Raw genomic sequence first — 21,563 nt, forward strand, 5'->3', positions numbered from 1 at the left:
TTTAATTTTCTTTCATTACATATTCAGTTTTCTAATGTAGTTCATTATTCTCATTCCTTTAAAAATTATCAATACAGGTTATTAGTGTCAGGTAAACACTTCCTTGACTCTCCTGCAAAGCTATCTTCTTTTGTTCAATTTGTACCTACTATCTGGCATTTGTCATCCATCCTAAGACCAAAATCACCTTTCTTTATCAACTCTGCCTCACCTTTCAAATCTAAGTTTCTCAGTGACATCCCTTATTAACTGGGGACTTCATTTTCACTAATCTGAGTATTTATATGTATGTAGTATCATTTAGTTAAAACTGTAGCTATTCAATTATTTTTAAAATTTTGGACTGTAATCTATTGTATTTCATAAATATATTGAAAGCTACTTTAAGGGATGGATCATAAATAGCATAAGCCATGCAAACATACAATGTACCTAAACAGTGCTACCTTGATGAGGATGAAGATGATGATGATGATCCTAAATCCTGCAGGTACATAGTATTATTAAGAACTATATTGCAATAGCAAGCAAACCAATGTGATAAAAATGAGAACAACTATCCTTAATAGAAGACTTATGTGAGCAATATTTAATGAGCAATCTATAATATCAGGTTTATTTAGTATATATTTCTAGTTAGAAATATTTTTCATGTTCCTTTAAATTTCTTTTTAAATGACCAAATACTTGTTAAAACAAATCTTCGTCAATTACTAAACACTGTATATCTTTTTACCAATATCAAATTATACCGCTAATTATATTTTCTACCAAAAGAAGATATACAGTGAAAGAAACTTAAAAATATACTCTATCAGTCAGAAGTTATCTTTGCTTGTTGGCAAAAATGGTTAACCACAAGACCTGAAGGTGGTCAAAGTGACCAAAAAGAAATACAGGACAAATTCCTCAAAAGATTACTTTTTCTTTGGTTTGCTTATGAAAGATAGTTCATAAAGGATTTAAAACACTATGGAATTTTATATACAGTCAAACAAGAGGATGTGTGGTATTGTACCTGGAAAATAATATACAATGAACAAAATGTAAGATAGTACTACCATTGTTATAAAGTCAAACCAAGTAGAATATTTTTATAAACAGCTTTTCTAATAAAAGCATACATAACTAAATTCCATGTGTCATCCCACTGTAATAATATATCTCCTCTTATATATATATATCCTCCTCTTGGCTGACATTTCTAGACAACAGCAAAGTAATATAGAGTATAAAAATATCAAGCATGTGTACAGCTCTCTGTCATCAGGAAAATGTTAAACAAAATTGTTGAGAACTTTACAAGGAGAAATAAAAAAGACCGAACATATAAAAATAATAAAACATGACATTAAAATGTCATCGAAGAAACTTCTAAAATCATTACCTGGAACCAGTTCCATAATGATGTAGATAGGCTGCCTTTGTGTGCAAACGCCTATAAGTTTGACAATATTGGGATGATCGTATTGCTTGAGAATTCTGGATGAGAGAAAAGTGTAAAAATAGTTATCATTTAAACACTAAAGCATTAAATCGTCATGAATAGTGTGCCAAAGTAGAATATACTTTACTCGACACAATTCTCTCTTAAAACTTCAGTATGAAGCCAAAGTACGATAAATGGTGGGATGTATACAAGTTTGGATAAATATTGACAAAGTGCAGGTACAAATGAGTCAATTCTCCTTAATCCAATTAAATTTTCATATAAAAATTACTATTCACTCTGAATACTAACAACCATGCTAAGTATGAACAACTTACTTAGTCCCAAACATGTACAACTCCCTTCAAAGCATCTTGTTTTAGCCGCTACCACAAAAGCATAATTGACAAGTATTAATGGACCAGAAAACGTAAGCTGCTAGAGTTGCATCTTTTTGTTTTGTTCTGTTTTAGGACACACCTGATTGAAAATACATAAATAAGAACTCAATTCAAACTGGCAAATGGTATAGGCTAATCATCTCATTAAATTTTATAAAATATTATCTTGATGAACACAATCAATTTCAAAATGGTAAAAACTCAAAAGTTTTGAGGAAAGTGGATAAAGATGAAAACTAGGTAAGTACAGCGTCAATGTAGACTTCAGCTGAAGCAGAGGGACTTTGCTTGGATAAAGGCAAAATTTCATCAGAGGGCTATAAAAGTAGCACAGCTCATCTATGGCACTCCAAGCATAAGTTAAAAATAAATTATATTCTCTTATAGGCCTATTTATCATGAATATTTCTGTTACCAAATTTTATTCCAGATTATCCTATTGACATAGTTATAAATTCACTCATCTTTGAAAATGCAGTTTTCTTTCCTAAGAGAATGAAAAAAATAACTATTGGGAGAAAGACAAAACAGTTTATAAATGTTTTGTACAACTCCAACGAAAGGGGAGATAACTAAGAAAAATGCTTTAGATTGAAAATATATATTGATTTATAAGGGAAAAGATAGAGTGGGAAAAATTCTAGAGATAAGGAAAATATTCTCAACAACTTCAAGCTTGCAACTTTTATGAGGAATTAAAAAGGAAGTCTTAGAATGCTTGACTTTAATCCAAAATGTCATTTCTTAGGTTGGAAACTGCTTAGTAAAGAAGGTCCACAAAATAGCCAGCCTGAACTCAATATTAAGTATCTAAATATATAGCTCTCTATCGTCTATTAAAGACACTTGGGACTTCAAGGATACAACTCTCATTTTTTACCTAAAAATTCATAATTTCACTTTAGAAAATGGGCTTTTCCACTTTAGGAAGTTTAATACTTTATTTTGTAGTAAAACAATCACAAATTAAAGAGCATGAAAATTAACTTTCTCAAAATAACATAAGATATAACCTTGTACCTTAAGAATACCTATGAATACCTACAAAATGTTCATAATTCTTTTGTGAATTTCTTTTGTGATAGCATGCCTTTATCATAGCATATTTTTGACCTTCCAAAAATGTACCTTTAGAAAGTTTACAACTTAATTCTTTGACAATATTTAATAAATGCATCCAACTAGGTTAATACATTGTTATCAATATTCATTTTTAGATAATGAATGGAGAAATGTACATCAAAATGCTCCAACCTATGCACTTAGTTCTCTGGTTGCCATCATATTTGTCGTCTGCATTTCTCTCCTCTCTCCTCTATATAGGAACTTCAATTTTACACACTATGCCATGATAGAAACATATATCCACATGTGCGCACACACACACGCACACACACCTTTCCCTTTCTCCCTTTACAACACAAATCTCTGTGTTGTCTCCTCCATTCCCATCCACGTATCCATGCATCTCAGAATGAGAGTTCATCCTTACTCTGTCCAAAACATCTTCCTATTTGTTTTGTGCTGTGTTGTATATACTGGATTTTGCCACCAACAGAACAGTGTTAACCACACGCAATACAGCGATAGCAAGTTGGAACATTAAATTTTAGCCAATCATCCTAGAAGATTAGGAAAAAAACAATGTGCAGATTTGGGAACAAATGCCCAACAATGAGTTGAAGACGAAATCTGAGGTTCTCAGAAAAGAAAGGTAACAGCTCAGTAAAGACTATCAACTGAAAACATCTAAGGAAGGTTAGATATAATTATATGTATCTAAATATGTATACATAAATTATATATTTGTATATAGAATACAGTAATATTTTTATTATAAAGACAACCATAACACTGCATATATACATGCCTATGTATATGTATATGTGATAAAAGCAAAAAATATTGCAGTATACCAATACTGAAGAATACACTGTTTTTTAGCATCTGGTTCTTTTGGCTGTGATTGTGTAACTAATATATAGTCTAGTTCAAAAACAAACTTTTCGTTTCTACACTGATTAAGTGCTTCCTTATGAACATTCTAAAAGTGCTTACTTCTACTTCAGTAAATCATAATTTAATCCCAAACTTCACATTTAATGTTATAGTATTAACTTATAAATACATGTTTAATATAACTTTTGCAAACTCACTTGGCTTCTTGTAAAAATTTTATTTTCAGTTCCTGAGGAAGATCTTCTTTACATGTTTTAACAGCAACAGCAGTTTTATCCTTTAATATGCCCTTATATACTTCACCAAAATTTCCCTGAAAATACAAACACATTTACTGTTAAGGATATAAGACAGACACATCAATCTTTGCAAAATACAAGGAAAGCACATAATAATGAATTCTGTATTCAAAGTATTCTGTTAGCTTTATTCAGATTCTTAAGTGGAGACAAAGAGTGGAGACAAAGATTGGAAATGTTGCTCTTTCCAAACCTCCAACTTTAAAAATAGTACTCAACCCACCCACCATTTGAGAGACTGAAGCTTGAGGAAAACCGAAAAAGAAAAAAGGGGAAAAAATTCTACGAGACTTGGATAAAAGGAGAAACTCAAAGTGAAGCCATCCGAAGTATTTAAGTTTCATGTCTCGTAGTACTCATTACCCCCAGCTCTACATTTTTATTAGATTAAGAAGTTATCAATAAATGTTTCAAGATAAAGCAAAGACTCCATGAGGAGACTTGGTATGGATCCCTAAAGCTGAATGTCAGTTGAAGAGTGTCAGGGAATAAGGGAGAGGCAACAGAACCAGGCAGACCAAGGACTGTCCATCTTAGAAAGGCACCGAGGAAGAGGAGGTGCTTACCCAAATGCCAGGGTCACCCATGTTGAGTTTCTATCAAACGTATAAATCCCTAACCTCATGCTATGGCTCTAACCCATTTTGACTTAGCATGCCTTATTTCAACTTTGGGGTCATTTGTTTTTTACTATTAATATAAAACCAAATATGACAAAGAAGATCTATAAAGCTAATACAACAACTAATTTTTAGTGTTCAAGTTTTTATGTATGTATATATATCTTTTACATAACTATAATCCTAATATGCAAGCCTTCTAATAAACTTCAACACTATTGTTGAGCAAGAAGTAACTGAACTAGGACTCTGCTAGTTACTGGGTTTGAGTTCTAGGAGTAATGTAACTTTTTTTTAAAAGATTTATTATTATTATTATTATTATTATTATTATTTTTATTTTTTTAAGAGAGAGAAAGACAGAGAATGCATATGACCAGGGGGAGGGACAAGAGGAAGAGAATGTCAAGCAGATTCCTTGTACAGTCCCCAGAACATGCCATGAGCCGAAATCAAGAGTCAGATACTGAACCAACTGAGCCACCCAGGAGCCCTGAGCAATTTGCCTCTCAATCAACAGTTCAAGGTGTCTAAGTTTTATGTCATTATTAAATTTTAAATTACTAAAATATTTATTTCAATGTATATTTTTATAACTGTACATTTATTTACATCTAATTTCTGTCAGCAGAAATTAAAAAAGAATTTTAAATTCTAGTGTAGTTAACAGTGTTATATTAGTTTTAGATATACAATGTAGTGCTTCAGAAATTCCATACATTACTTAGTACTCAGAGCGATAAGTGTACTTATTTGTTTTTAAAGATTTTATTTATTTATTTGTCAGAGAGAGAGAGAGAGAGCACAGTCAGGCAGAATGGCAGCAGAGGCAGAGGGAGAAGCAGGCTTCCTGCCAAGCAAGAAGAGCAATGTGGGACTCGATCGCAGGACACTGCAATGATGGCCTGAGCCAAAGGCAGTCACTTAACCAACTTACTTAACTTACCAGGGGACGCCTGAGCTATCCAAGCGTCCCCTGGTAAGTGTACTCTTACTCCCCTTAGCCTATATCACCTATCCCCTTCTCACCTGCCTCTGGTAACCATCTGTTTGTTTTTTTACAGTTAAAAATCTGGGTTTTTTTGGTTTGCCTTTTCTTTTTCCTTTGTTCATTTGGTTTCTTAAATTCCACACGTGAGTGAAATCATATGGTATTTATCTTTCTCTGACTTGCTTAGCATTATACCCTCAGGATCCATCCATGTTGTTGCAAATGGCAAGATTTCTTTTTTTATGGCTGAATAATATTCCATTGTATATATTTACCACATCTTCTTTATCCATTCATTAATCAATAGACACTTGGGTGGCTTCCATATCTTGGCTACTGTAAATAATGCTGCTACAAACATTGGGGTGCGTGTATCCCTTTCAATTATTATTTTTGTATTCTTTGGGCAACACCAAGTAATGCGATTGCTGGATTGGAGGGTAGTTCTATTTCGGAATTCATTCATTCTGAAATTCATAGTCCACCATCATCAATATTTTATCGTCACTGTACTCTTTGGTGATTCTCTTCACATTTTTGTTCTCACAAACGTGGCTCTCGCCTGAGAAGTCAAATGGTGGCTGAGCTTCCTTTTGCCTTCTGAACTTAAGTTATGATTCCCCTTTCACTTTCCCTTCTCCCACTGGCCTGGAGATGATAATAGAGTATTTAACTAGCTCCTTGTCACTGCTTTCAAACCATTTTCCTTCCTGCATTCCCAAAACCAAGCTCTGAAACCTTATAATTTGATTATATATCCACTTCCCCTTACCATAGCTACCACTACTGAATTTGAAAGTATCTTCTTTTGTTTATTAACAATTTGAACCCCTAGGACACAGTATTCAGGGTTACTCTTGTCTTAATTCCTGTCCATTTCAGTAGACACTTAAAGTACCTTACAACACTTCAAACCCTCAGGTTCCTAAACATCATTTCTCCAGTAATCTTGTACTTCAACTTATTTTTTCTAGGATCATGCCTTAAACTTTGCCACTGCCAGGGTACCTGGGTGGCTCAGTGAAGTGTCTGACTCTTGATTTCAGCTCAGGTCATGATACTGATCTTTTGAGATAAAGCCCTCAATTGGTCTCCATGCCTCTGTGCTGGACATGGAGCCTGCTTAAGATTCTCTCTCTCCCTCTGCCCCTTCCCCCGCTCTAAATAGAAACAAAACAGAACAACTTTGCCACCGCCAATAATGTAACTCCCCTGAAGTACCTATTTTATTCATCCCATCTTCTAGCTGGCTTCTACTTTTGTAGCTTACTTCCTTTAGTATCCAGACTCCAAAAATCCTTTAACTACTCAGGAACTTCCAAATCTTTAGCTCTTACTGCTTTCATTATCCAACACCCCCTTAAAGTCCTTTCTTCCTTGCTTATCCAGTTTAAATTCTATAGTCAGCAATTGCTGATAAACATTCTGCTTACCGTACATTCTCAACTTCACTGTTGATCTTCATCTATTAAACTCCCTTGTCAAATCTACAATCCCGATTAAACTCAACACTCTGCCTACTCCGCACCTATGCAGCTAAATGTGGCTGAAGAAAATCCACAACCCCACTGACTGGTTTCACTTAAAATTCATGAGCACAACCCTCTAGAGGGCTCTTAATGTTGCTCCAGCAATTCTCATCTCTCCTACTAAAACAGCCTGTTTTTCACTAGCTTATTCCCAACTGCAAACCACCATGCTGTTGTGTCTCTCAGGGTAAAAAGCAACACAATTCATTCTCTTGAAACTACCACCACATATTTATGCTTCCTTTTGCAACAAAGCTTGAAAGAGTTTTGTCCTTGCTATCTCTAATTCCTCTCCATCCATTCTCTCTTCATCTATTTCAATCTGGCTTTCTGCTAAATCATTCCCAGGAAACTGCTCAGCCGAGTCACCAGTGCCCATCTCCTTACTAAAGTCAATGGTGAATTCCCAGTCATCATCTCATTTGACCTATCAGCAGAATCTAACACCACTGATTACTCTGTTTTCCTTGATATACTCTCTTCTTTTGGCTTCCAAGATATCTTATCTTCTGTTTTTTTACCTTTGTAATTGATTTCTCTTTCTTAGCCTCTTTTGGTGACTGCATCTCTTGTCTGAAGCCTATTATAATAGTGACCAGGGTTCAGTCTCCATCCTCTCTTCTGATAGAGACCTACTCCATTACTGAGCTCAACTGGTCATATGGCTTTAAATGCCATCTATATGTGGTATATATCCAAAGTAATGTCATTCAACCATGAAAAAGCAGGACATCTGCCATTTGCAATACCACAGATAAAAGTTGAGCACATTATGATAAATCACACAAAGAAAAATACTATATATACTATCACATTTATGAAATCCAAAATAGTCAAACTCATAAAAACAGAGTAAAATGAGGTTACAAAGAATGGGGAAGGGGGGGCAGATAGGACCGATATTGTCTAAGGGTACTAACTAAACTTTTGAGAAGTAAGCACTAGAAATCTAATGAACAAGATAGTGAATACAAATACTATTATATTATAATCAAACTTGCTAAGAGGCTACAACTTTTCAGCCACAAAAAAAAAAAAATTACATAATGTGCTAGAGACACTAAATACCACTACAATGGCGTATCAATTTAGTATATTGTGCACCTTAAATGTACACATTATATATCAAATACATTCCAATTAAAAATCTTAAATAACATCTATATATAACTACCAAATATATATGCTACAACTGCAAATTTGTACTTTTGATCCAGACCTCTTTTTTAAACTCCACACTTGAGAGCCAGCTGTCTTCCCAGACTCTCCATTTGACAAACAGACAAAACTTAACACATCCAAAACCTAACTCCTAAATTTATTCCCCCCAAATTTGCTGCACCTACACTGACCTCCCCTTCTCTCATGCCCCACATGGACTTCATCAGGATATTCAGTTGGTTCAACATCAAAAACAACCAGAACTCACAAGTTTCTATCACCACCCCTGCTACCACCCTGATCTAGCAACCACCATCTATTAGTTCGGTAAGGGCAAGTGCCTCCTAAACTTCCAACTTGTCAGCCTGTACTCAACATAACAGCCACAGTGATCTTTTTAATAAGAAAGATCATGCAACCCCTCCACTCAAAGTCATCCACTAACTCATCTTCTCATACATAATCAAAGCCAAAGCAATTATAATGGCCTGCAGGGTTCTACATGATTTACGCCCTCACTGCCCCACCCACTTCCTGTCCTGTCACCTTCCTGCCTGCTTACTGAACTCACCTACAGCCAAACTGTCTGCCTTTCTTCTCAAAGAAAATTTGCATTGCTTACTCCATTGTCCTAGAACCCTCTTTCTCAGATGTCCGCATGGCTAAAACCCTTCCAACTTTTTATACGAAAGTAAACAATTATAATAAAGCATACCCAGATCTCTCTATTAAAAATTGCAACCCTGGCCAACAGCACTCCCAATCTCCCTGTATTTTTCACAGGGCTTAGCATCCTCTAATATAAAATGTAGCTATTTATTGTTTATAATTTCTCCATCTTCCCCTGCTAAATAGAATATAAGCTCCAACAGGGCAAAGATATTTGTCTCCTTTATAAGCTGATGTATCCTGAGTGTCTAGAAGAGAGCCTAGCACAAAGGAGACATTCCATAAATATTTCAGGAGTGAATAAAATATTTCTTGAATACCAACCATATATCAAGTAGTCTAATTACATATTGCTGGATAAAAAAGTTAAAAGTTCCTACTTCAATCTTCTATAACTACACAATTCCAAAGTCTGTCAGTATAGAAACCATGACTAATTCTTTTTTCCTCATGCACTCTCAAGGAGTATGCTGTAAATATTTATTAAGAATAGGTAGTGAAAAGATTAAATCATAAATCAGCTTATACTCAAAAATATTAGCTGAAACTAAGCTAATACAGTGTCTTTAAAGGTGCAGTCTTATTAAAATGATTAAATTTATTTAAAATGACCTCATGCAGTAGCCTTGTCATTGAGAAAATATTATTCTTCGAAATAGCTTTAGTAAGGATCTAGAGATTAAAATCCTTCCTAATATCTCACCATATCTACCATATCTCACATATTAAACTAAACATAAAAATAATTGAAATATTTCTCTTTAACTGAAAATAGTTTTTCTTGGCATTTAAAAAAGCAGTGTTCCGGGGCGCCTGGGTGGCTCAGTGGGTTAAAGCCTCTGCCTTCGGCTCAGGTCATGATCCCAGGGTCCTGGGATCGAGCCCCACATTGGGCTCTCTGCTCAGCAGGAAGCGTGCTTCCTCCTCTCTCTCTGCCTGCCTCTCTGCCTACTTATGATCTCTCTCTGTCAAATAAATAAATAAAATCTTTAAAAAAAAAAAAAAGCAGTGTTCCTCAACATATTCTATTTCAGTAAGTGATTTGTTTTATAATTTTTAGTTGTATTTTCATGGAAATTTAATTTTTTTGTAATAATTTTTGGTCCAATTACTGCTCCTGAGTTACTGACCTAAAGTAATGGAAAGAAGGAACACTTCCTTAAGAATTATAAGTGCAACACCAATGAAATAAACACATAAGCTACTGCTTTTAGCTTGAGATTCTTTATAATTTACTTACTAAGTATTAGCAGTCAATAAAAACTGCTTTCCAGTAGCAATTTAATGCTCCCATATGGAAAGGATATTTTAAAATAATATGAAAATCTTACAAAATGGATTATTTCAACAGGGATTTGCTTTATCAATATATATCAGAGATTTAAAAAAAGGGGGGGGTGTAAGAAAAAATTTGTCAATTCATCAAGTTGACATTTGAATAAAAAAATTAATAATCACCTCTTTCTTTATGTAAAGTGCTGAGCCTTTAGTACTCATCACTCAAAATACATGAGTAATAGTTTTCTCTCAATACCTATGTTTTATACTATTTTTCAAACTGCACCTATAAAACTATACTCAATTCAAACTTTCAAACAGAGACATCAAGAAGTCATTGACAAAGACGTTAATATTTACCTACTGGGACTCAATCATAATCAGCAATTAATAATTTGCAAATAGTCCATTTGATTAATGATCAAATGTCTACCATTATTACTCAACATAATATACATTCATATGGCCTATGAGTTGGAATAAACTTCAAACTAGACTGGAAGAAAAAAGGACTTTCATCACATACAAGTTGCCTTCTCTGACCACTACCAGACCTACCTATAAAATGAATCTTTATATTGAAACCTGTCTTCTCCACATAGTCATTAGATGAAATAATGCATCCAGTGCTGTTACATACTGTGAACTATACACAATCCTAAAATGTCAGAGAGCAGCATATGCCACTTTTTCTGAGCTATCCTGTATAACCAGAACCAAATGGAGTAGGACTATTAGGTGTTTAAACTTCTATTACCCTATAGTCTCTTTCCCATCTCCAATTACTAGTTTTGGTTTTATCACACTGTAATAAACTCATTACAGTTTAAGTCCTTCCAGAGGAAAACAGACATATACTATTTTAAAAAGCCAAGAATCATCCTTAAACTTTTCACAGATTTTTACCTATCTGTTTCATTGAACACTGCAGTATTTGTAGCAGATGTGGTATTGTGTCCTCCTGGATTCATGTGGTAATGTGCCTTGCTGTGTGCTAGAATGCAAGAAAGGCTCTGGAGAAAACTAAGAAATCCGTAGCGTGCACAGTCACTGTAAAGACTTTTGGTTATTTAGTTCAGCTGACCACATACCTTGCCCAGTAATTCTCCCAATGTGACATCTTCATGATTGAGAACCCATTTCTTATCCTAGGGCAAAGAAAAAGAACAACAGTTTTAGCCCAAGCAAGAGTGCATTTCTCTTGAATGTAAGATCCATTTGAGGCAGTGGGCAAGAGAATTAACGGGTATTTCATTCGGACCATTAAATCAACAGCATTCTCACAAGTTGTGACTTCAAGAGGTTATGAAACGGGTTTAAGAAATGTTACTAAACAAGAGGATTTTAAAATCAACATTACTGTTAACTTCTATCAGAAATCTCAGCCTTAAAAAAGAAAAATAAGAGAAAAAAAAAAGAAAGAAAGAAGTCTCAGCCTTAAAAATGGTAGTATCCTGGGCGCCTGGGTGGCTCAGTGGGTTAAGCCGCTGCCTTCGGCTCAGGTCATGATCTCAGGGTTCTGGGATCGAGTCCCATATGGGGCTCTCTGCTCAGCAGGAAGCCTGCTTCCCTCTCTCTCTCTATGCCTGCCTCTGTCTACTGTGATCTCTCTCTGTCAAATAAATAAATAAAATCTTTAAAAAAAAAATCTTTAAAAAAAAAATGGTAGTATCCTTGTAACTAGAACATAGCACGCATTTTCCTCCCATCATAAAATTTGGCTAACCTTTAATTCGTCTTTTCACAACAGTTGTGTCCTAAGTTCATGAGAGAATATCACTGTACAGTGCAAAATGTCTAATTCCCACTTGAGCATCTAAGATAACATTACTAAGAGCTAATCTTCCACATGTAAACTGGTCACGAGTTATAGGTGTCTATGACACTCACTACATGCAGTTTCCTCACCTTTCCTGAGTACATTCTTGTAGTATAATAAAGCAACAAGTATCAACTACAATATCACTAGGATACACAAGATTAGTAATATAAACATGCCATTATAAAAGAATATCCTATTATCTCAAGAACTAACTACTACATAGGACTACTTTATCATCTAAAAAAATCTCAACTAGGAAAATACATAATAACATAAGGTTAAAAGAGCACATAATTTTTTTTAAAGAAAACAGAAAAGTAATGAAGGAAGAAAGAAAGGAGAGAGGAAGAAATGAAGGAAAGGAGGAAAGGAAAAACATGGGCAGGGGGGAAGAGAGAAGAAAACAGAAGTTCTGGGGTAATATATTTTCTATGTAACTTATTTTTTTATTAAATGTTAAAGTGTAGCATTCCCCCATTATACAGACTGAAATCTAATATGATCTATGGAATGACTTACAACAAGTAATCACGTATCTTCGAGTAAAAATCTACCCTAACTTTAGTTTAAAAATATTCTGGACAGCTGTTTGAAGCACTTTACCTTCTGGAACACTGTAAAACATATATGACCACCACCCTCTGCTAGGTCAACAAAGAGAACCACATTGACTTTTTTCAATACATATTCAATACAATATTTTACACGTACAGTCTTTCAATCTAAATACAGAGCTACAGTTAAAAAGGACCTGGAGGAAAAACAGGAGAATAGCTTCTTTTTTTTTTTTTTTAAGATTTTATTTATTTATTTGACAGAGATCACAAGTAGGCAGAGAGGCAGGCAGAGAGAGAGGGAAGCAGGCTCCCTGCTGAGCAGAAAGCCTGATGTGGGGCTCGATCCCAGGACCCTGGGATCATGACCTGAGCTGAAGGTAGAGGCTTTATCCCACTGAGCCACCCAGGCACCCCGGAGAATAGCTTTTTGACCAAGAGAGTAAGCAAAGATTTTTAGGACACAAAAAGCACTAACTATAGAGAAGAAACAACTGTAATTCATCAAAATTATAAACATGTTTCTTCCAAAGGCCATCATTTGATAAATGAAACAGCAAACTACATCTGGGAAAACATTTTTGCATTACATCTATCAAACAAATAACTGTGTGTAGAGGATTCATAACTCAGGAAAATGTTGAGAAACAACTGAATTTTAAGAAATTGGTTACAAATAATCTACAATAGCCAAATTATGTAAATAGCCCAAGTGTCCATGGGCTGATAAATGGATAAAGAAGATAAACAAATAAACAAATAAATAAGTGCTATATTAATAAATGTTTATGTGATATATCTCAGACACAGACACAAACACACACACAGACACACACACATACACACACACACAGGAATATTATTCACCATAAGAAAGAATAATCTTTTGCCATTTGTAACAACATGGATGGAGCTTGAGAGTATCATGCTAAGCATCATAAGTCAGAGAAAGACAAATACCATATGACTGCACTCATATGTGGGATTAAGAAACAAAAGAAACAAGCAAAGGGAAAAGTAAGAGGCAAACCAAGTAACAGACTCTTAACTGTAGAGAACAAACTGATAGCTACCAGTGTGGAGATGGGTAGAAGGATTGGTGAAATAGGTGATGGGGATTAAGGAGTGCACTTGTGATGAGCACTGTGTGTTATATGTAAGTATTGAATCACTAAACTGTATATCTGCAATTAATATTACACTGTATGTTAACTGGAATTTAAATAAAAACTTCAAAAAATAAGTTGGATAAAAAATTTGAAAGAGGATGGACAAATAGTAAGTACATCAAAATATGTTTGATAATATTAGTCAGTGACATACAACTATAAGCCACAATAAGATGTCAATATGAAATACGAATAATTAAAAAGATAACAGAATATGAAAGAATACAAAAATTAAAAAGATGAACAGCATCAGGAGATTGTGAGGGTGTGGAGCAATTGGGAGTACTCATACACTGTTGGTAAGGACATAAAATGGTACAGCATTTTGGAAGACAAAGTGGCAGCGGCTTACGAAGCTAAACATACACATCAAGATGAAAATCGAGAAACAAATTTTGGTGTAGTCAGGCAATTAGTTATTATTCACCAATAAATAGGAATTTATTCCAAATACATGAAACAGAGCATTTGCACAATATTTGGCCAAGCTACTACAGCCAAAGAAACATTACACACGGCAGACATAATGAGTTGCTTTCTATAAATTGTTAGAAGTGGACAACATATCTGTAATGCTATAAACAGAGCAGTGGTTGCCTGAGGCAATGGTTGGAGAAGATGGACAGCCAGGAAGTAATTCTGAGGGGTTTAGGAAAATATTCAGTTTATTGGTATTTCATGGAACTAAACATTTAAAACCTATACATTTTGCTGTATGTAAAGTACTTCCATTAGGCTGATTTTTAAAAATGAGAAATGTAAAAAAGGAAATATTGCAAAAATGCTACCTTTCACTTGAGCAGCACTTCTTGGTTTAATTTCCACACCATATACATTACCAAAAGTACACTACCAAAAGAATGCAGTCTGGCAGGCAGAAGTTATTATTTTAAATTGCAAAACTGATTTGTTGAGAACTTTTCATTTCAAAGAATGGTAAAACAGGAGGATCACACCAACAACCCCCCTGCAAAACATTGAAAAACCTGGATAAAATTTAAAAACAAAAGCAAAAAAAGCCCCAAACTGTTATTCAAGAGGACTGAAAAGCTAGGGAAATAGTAAGAACTGAGAACATAAATTTAGGTTAGAAAATACCAAAAGTCAAAAAAAAAACAAAAAAAAAAACAAAAAAAAAAACAAAAAAACAACGGTGGGCAAGATGGCAGAGGAGTATGAGACCAAAATATCATCGGGTCCCAGGAGTTCAGCTAGATAGTTATCAAAACCATATCCACACCCTGTCTCTAATAGTAAAACTTACCAGTCTTAAGGACTAAGAGAAAATCTTGAAAGCAGCTTGGGACAAGAAGTATGTAACATACAATGGTAGAAATACTAGATTGGCAGCAAACTTATCCAAAGAGACCTGGCAGGCCAGAAAGAACTATCATGATATATTCAGAGTACTAAATGAGAAGAATTGGCAGCCAAGAATACTATATCCAACTAGGCTGTCATTGAAAATAGAAGGAGAGAATAAAAGCTTCCAGGACAAACAAAAATTTGCAAACACCAAACCAGCCCTACAGGAAATATTGAAAGGGGTCATCTAAGCAAAGAGAGAGCCTAAAAGTAACAGACCAGAAAGGAACAGAGACAATATACAGTAATGGTCACCTTATAGGCAATACCATGGCACTAAATTCCTATCCTTCAATAGTTACCCTGAATGTAAATGGGCTAAATGTCCAATCAAAAGACCCAGGGTATCAAGAATCGATAAAGAAACAAGATCCATTGATATGCTGTCTATAAGAAACTCATTTTAGACTCAAAGACATCTCCAGATTTAAAGTGAGGGTGTGGAAAACAATTTACCATGCTAATGGACATCAAAAGAAAGCTGGGGTGGCAATCCTTATATCAGATCAATTAGATTTTAAGCCAAAGACTATAATAAGAGATGAGGAAGGACACTGTATCATACTTAAAGGGTCTGCCCAATAAGAAGATCTAACAATTTTAAATATCTATGAGCCTAACATGGGAGCAGCCAATTATATAAACCAATTAATAACAAAATCAAAGAAACACATCAACAATAATACAATAACAGTAGGGGACTTAACTTACTGAAATGGACAGATTATCCAAGCAAAAGATCAACAAGGAAATAAAGGCTTTAAAGTACACACTGGAGCAGATGGACATCACAGATATATTCAGAACATTCCCTCCTTAAAGCAACAGAATACACATTCTTCTCTAGTGCACATGGAACATTCTCCAGAATAGATGACATCCTGAGTCACAGATCAGGTCTCAACCAGTACCAAAAGACTGGGATCATTCCCTGCATATTTTCAGAGCAAAATGCTCTGAAACTAGAACTCAATCACAAGAGGAAAGTTGGAAAGAACCGAAATACATGGAGGCTAAAGAGCATCCTACTAAAGAATGAATGGGTCAACCAGGAAATTAAAGAAGAATTGAAAAAATTCATGGAAACAAATGAAAATGAAAACACAACTGTTCAAAATCATTGGGACACAGCAAAGGCAGTCCTGAGAGAAAAGTATATAGTGATACAAGCCTTTCTCAAGAAACAAGAAAGGTCTCAAGTAGGCAACCTAACCCTACACCTAAAGGAGCTGAAGAAAGAAAAGCAAAGAAAGGCTAAACCCAGCTAAAGAAGATAAATAAAACAGATCAATGGAACTAGGGCTGATTCTTTAAAAGAATTAAAAAGATTGATAAACCCTTTCCCAGACTTATCAAGAAGAAAAGAGAAAGGACCCAAATGAATAAAATCATGAAGGAAAGAGGAGAGATCACAACCAACAATAAAGAAATACAATTATCCCTATGACCCTGCAATTGCACTACTGGGTATTTACCCCAAAGATACAGATGTAGTGAAAAGAAGGGCCATCTGTACCCCAATGTTTATAGCAGCAATGGCCACGGTCACCAAACTGTGGAAAGAACCAAGATGCCCTTCAACGGACGAATGGACAAGGAAGATGTGGTCCATATACACTATGGAGTATTATGCCTCCATCAGAAAGGATGAATACCCAACTTTTGTAGCAACATGGACGGGACTGGAAGAGATTATGCTGAGTTAAATAAGTCAAGCAGAGAGAGTCAATTATCATATGGTTTCACTTATTTGTGGAGCATAACAAATAGCATGGAGGACATGGGGAGTTAGGAGAAGGGAGTTGGGGGAAACTGGAAGGGGAGGTAAACAACGAGAGACTATGGACTCTGAAAAACAATCTGAAGGGTTTGAAGAGGTGGGGGGGTGGGAGGTTGGCGGAGCCAGGTGGTGGGTATTAGAGAGGGCACGGATTTCATGGAGCACTGGGTGTGGTACAAAAACAATGAATACTGTTATGCTGAAAATAAATTTTTAAAAAATGATTAAAAAATACAATTATAAGAATATATTATAAGCAATTATACAACAGAAAACTTGACAATCTGGAAGAAATGGATGCATTCCTAGAGACATATAAACTACCAAAACTGAACCAGGAAGAAATAAAAACCTGAATAGACCCTTAACCAGTAAGGAGACTGAAGCAGTCATCAAAAATCTCCCAGCAAACAAGAGGTCAGGGCCAGAGGGCTTCCCAGGGAAATTCTACCAAACATTTAAAGAAGAATTAATACCTATTTTCCCGAAACTGTTCCAAAAAATAGAAATGGAAGTAAAACTTCGAAACTCGTTTGATGAAGCCAGCATTACCTTGATCCTAAAATCTGAAAAAGACCCCATCAATAAAGGGGGATATCCTTGATGAACAATATTCTCACCAAAATACTAGCCACTAGGATCCAACAGTACATTGAAAGGATTATTCACCATGACTAACTGGAATTTATTCCAGGGCTGCAAAATCAAAAATCAGAACAAAATATAAAATGGTAGTCCTAAATCCAAACACACCAATAATTATGTTAGATATAAATTATCTAAATATACCATTTAAAAGACAAATTTTTAAAAAGAATCTTAAAAAGGAGCCAACTATATGCTTTCTTAAGAAACTCACTATAACTTTAATGACACAAGTATCGCAAAAGGATAGAAATAGATATAAAATGCAAACATAAATCGTAAGAAAGCTAGAACACCTAGTAATGTCAGAGAAAGTAAATATAGAATTTAAAAAATTACCATAGATAGAGGAAAATCACATAATGATAAAATGTCAATTCACTGAGAAAATGTCATTGTCCTAAAAGTCTATGCTTCAACCACCAATACTTCAAAATGAAGGACATGGACAGAATTGCAAGAATAACTTCACAATTACAGTTGGGGATATTAAAACTCCTCTCTCAGTAATAGACAGTAGAGAGAAAATCAGCATGGGTATAAAATAACTGAATAATACAATCAACCAAGGGGATCAAATTATCATTTATAATAAAACTCCACTCAACAGAAGAATAAACTCTGTTTGCAAATGCATAAGGAAAATACACCAAGCTAAGTCATAGCATAAACCTGGATCACGGAACAAACCTTAAGAAATGTAAAAGAATTGAGGTCATACAAGTTATGCTCTTTGACAACAAAATTTAACAGAAATCCGTAACAAAGTTAACAGAATGTTTCCAAGTACTTGGAAATTAAATAGGACACTTTTAAATGATTCATGGGTGAAAGAAAAAGTCTTAACAATTCTAATTTACAGCTAGGTGAGCTAAACTAATTAGATGACTTGGGTAAGCTTAACAAATTTAGTTTACAGAATGTTCAGTTTACATTTGGGTTCGTTATCTTATGTTGGTTAATATTTGGTGTGAGTATTGTTTGTATTGACCTCACCCTGAACCTCTTATGTTCTATTCTGGAATATATAGCTGTGCATCAACTATCTCTAGTTTAAGATTTATGACACAATACGCATCTGGAATTCATCCTCATTATTAAGAAAGATGTTTTATCTCGGAGAAGAACCAATGCACTCTAGCAGTAATATCCATAGTATCCATATTCTTTAAGTTTAATATTATTAAAATAAAATAGCTTTCAGTTTTTTTTCCCAAAAAATCCAACAGAATGCACCTTTTATCTATTTCTAAACAGATGATTTAAGACTTACCATATACGAAGTAAAAATTACAATGACAAGTATTGTTAGGAAAGTATTTCAATGTCTCATTAAAAATCTTTGAAGGGGGGCACCTGGGTGGCTCAGTGGGTTAAAGCCTCTGCCTTTGGCTCAGGTCATGATCTAGCCCTGCATCAGGCTCTCTGCTCAATGGGGAGCCTTCTTCCCCGCTCCCTCTCTGCCTGCCTCTCTGCCTGCTTGTGATCTCTATCAAATAAATAAAATCTTAAAAAAAAATCTTTCGAGGGTAATACTTTTTAAACATTGAACTGTTTAAATACTCAAGACACTTGAAAGTTGCCTAATATTCTCATTAATTCTATTTTCTTAGGTATGGTGTGATTTTATAACATGTTCAAGCAAATGAAAAGCCAAATTTTCTGTGAATGTGAAAAATATTTATAAATCACACTTTTATGAAAAGTGCTAATAACTTAAGAATATATGAGTATTTTTTTATTTTTTTTTACTCAAAATTAGTTATAAGAAATGAAGTGAACAAGCCAGGGTTAATTTCATGTTTTACATAAAAATTTCAGAGTGGTACAGAGTGATAAGAATAAAAGTTTAAATAAAGCAAAAAATATTAGAAAGTCCCTTAACAGTTAAGCCAATCTTTGCACCATATCCTTCAACAGAATACCACTAAAATTCTATTTGCTAAGTAAAACCTTGTTTCTTATTTCTCAGAAAAACTTCTGGCTTTCAAAACTTAACTAGTAAATATGGACAAAAAGTAGAAGGAGATGCTGAAATGTAAGGAAGCACTATTGATTAAAAAGTTTCACAAAGTGAATTATAGGGAAAGAATTTTCTGAAGCACAATGAGGTTAGAATTCATAACCGAGTCATCAGGTAATTTCCAAATCCATTCCTTATATTAGAATGAATCTTTACATATCAATCTTTCATGCAATGAAACATATTATAATTAATATTATCATAGGCAAAGTATATTTAACCCAGTTTATATTGGCATAATATAAACTTGAAAGTTTATTCAATAGACTTATATTATAGCTTACAGCTTCAAACTTCATCCATTCTAGTCCCAGAACAGCAAAAATTAACTGACTTTAGATTCATCATGTTTTCTTTTCTTTTCCTGAAAGGGACCACAAACAAATGGTGAACTGGAGAGTAAAAATTAGAAATACACACTACTGGATATTTACCCCAAAGATACAGAAGTAGTGAAAAGAAGGGTCATCTGTACCCCAATGTTCATAGCAGCAATGTCCACAATCGCCAAACTGTGGAAAGAGCCAAGATGCCCTTTAACAGACGAATGGATAAGGAAGATATGGTCCATATATACAATGGAATATTATGCCTCCATCAGAAAGGATGAATACCCAACTTTTGCATCAACATGGATGGGACTGGAGGAGATTATGCTGCATGAAATAAGTCAAGCAGAGAGAGTCAATTATCATATGGTTTCACTTACTTGTGGAGCATAAGGAGTAACATGGAGGACATTAGGAGAAGGAAAGGAAAAGAAAAGTGAGTTGGGGTAAATCAGAGGGGGAGACAAACCATGAGAGACTGTGGACTCTAAGAAACAAACTGGGGGTTTTGGGGGGGAGGTGGGTGGGGGGATGGGTGAGCCTGGTGGTGGGTATTAAGGAGGGCACGTATTGCATGGAGGGTGTGGTACATGGACAATGAATCTTGAAACACTGAAAAAATTAAAAAAACAAACAAAAAACAAATACACATCTGAGATGCTATTCAAAGCTAGTCTGCCCCTACCGTAACAGTAAGACAATAAAATGTAAATACATTCTTTTGGAAGAAAGCATGTCTCCTGAAGAGAGCAGAGCAGTCAAGAGGTCTGGTCTAGCTCACAGTGTATATCAATCAGCTCCCTCTACTGAAACAGACTATTAGGAAAGATTTTTTCCAGGACTCACTTGTGGCACTGTGTAACACAATAAGAAGATATGAAACAATCTGGAATATACCATCCTATGCTAGCTTACTAAAAGAAAGCCAAAACAGTGAAATAGTATTCTGGATAAAGAATGGAAGCTGAGAGACTGCACAGAGCCCAATCCCAAATACATCCTATTGTATACATATGTATAGGGAGTTATGCTAGAAATTCAAAGCTAAGTGAATTCAGAGATAAACTAAATATAGGCCTTATTCTCAAGGATTAATATTTAAGCATATTGAAAGTAGAATCTAAGACAGAAGTATGAGTAGTATGGAGCTTGAACACTGAGGTATGTGTGGTCAATATAAAAAGATGGTTAAAAAAGGCTTCACAGAACAGGTAGAAAGGTCTCCAGATTTCCCAAAATAACTTTGCCTTAGCTTTCTATAAGCTACTAAATAAGGAAAACCATAAAGCTCTTGCTTTAGATGGCCAGAAGTCAAATGTAGTGTTTGTGGGGGAAGAAAACTGTATGCTACCTCACAGCATTCTTTAAAGGGAAAAAAGACTAAATTAAAGCTGTTTGGGGTAGAAAAATGAGCTGCAGTGGTGTATCTGTATCTGTACATGAGTGAAGCATAGAGTTTGGCCAGAAATACTCATGTTTCTACTACCTATGGTTGTTGATTGTCATATCTACCAAGACCAGCCTTCTTCTCTCCAGACTC

At 34.8% G+C, this 21,563-nt stretch overlaps 1 protein-coding gene across 1 annotated transcript in view; it reads right to left on the reverse strand.

Annotated features, from left to right (window-relative positions):
• FER (FER tyrosine kinase) overlaps positions 1-21,563 on the reverse strand; it is a 465,098-nt gene that overhangs the window by 165,429 nt on the left and 278,106 nt on the right. Inside the window, exons 14-16 of the mRNA XM_032845246.1 lie at positions 11,428-11,484; positions 3,987-4,102; positions 1,388-1,482 (exon numbers count right to left, since the gene is read on the reverse strand). Coding sequence (XP_032701137.1) covers positions 1,388-1,482; positions 3,987-4,102; positions 11,428-11,484 — 268 coding nt within the window. The remainder of the gene's footprint in view (positions 1-1,387; positions 1,483-3,986; positions 4,103-11,427; positions 11,485-21,563) is intronic.

Source organism: Lontra canadensis, unplaced genomic scaffold, assembly GCF_010015895.1.
Source record: "Lontra canadensis isolate GAN:19392208 unplaced genomic scaffold, GSC_riverotter_1.0 scaffold4, whole genome shotgun sequence".
Classification (NCBI taxonomy): Eukaryota; Metazoa; Chordata; class Mammalia; order Carnivora; family Mustelidae; genus Lontra; species Lontra canadensis.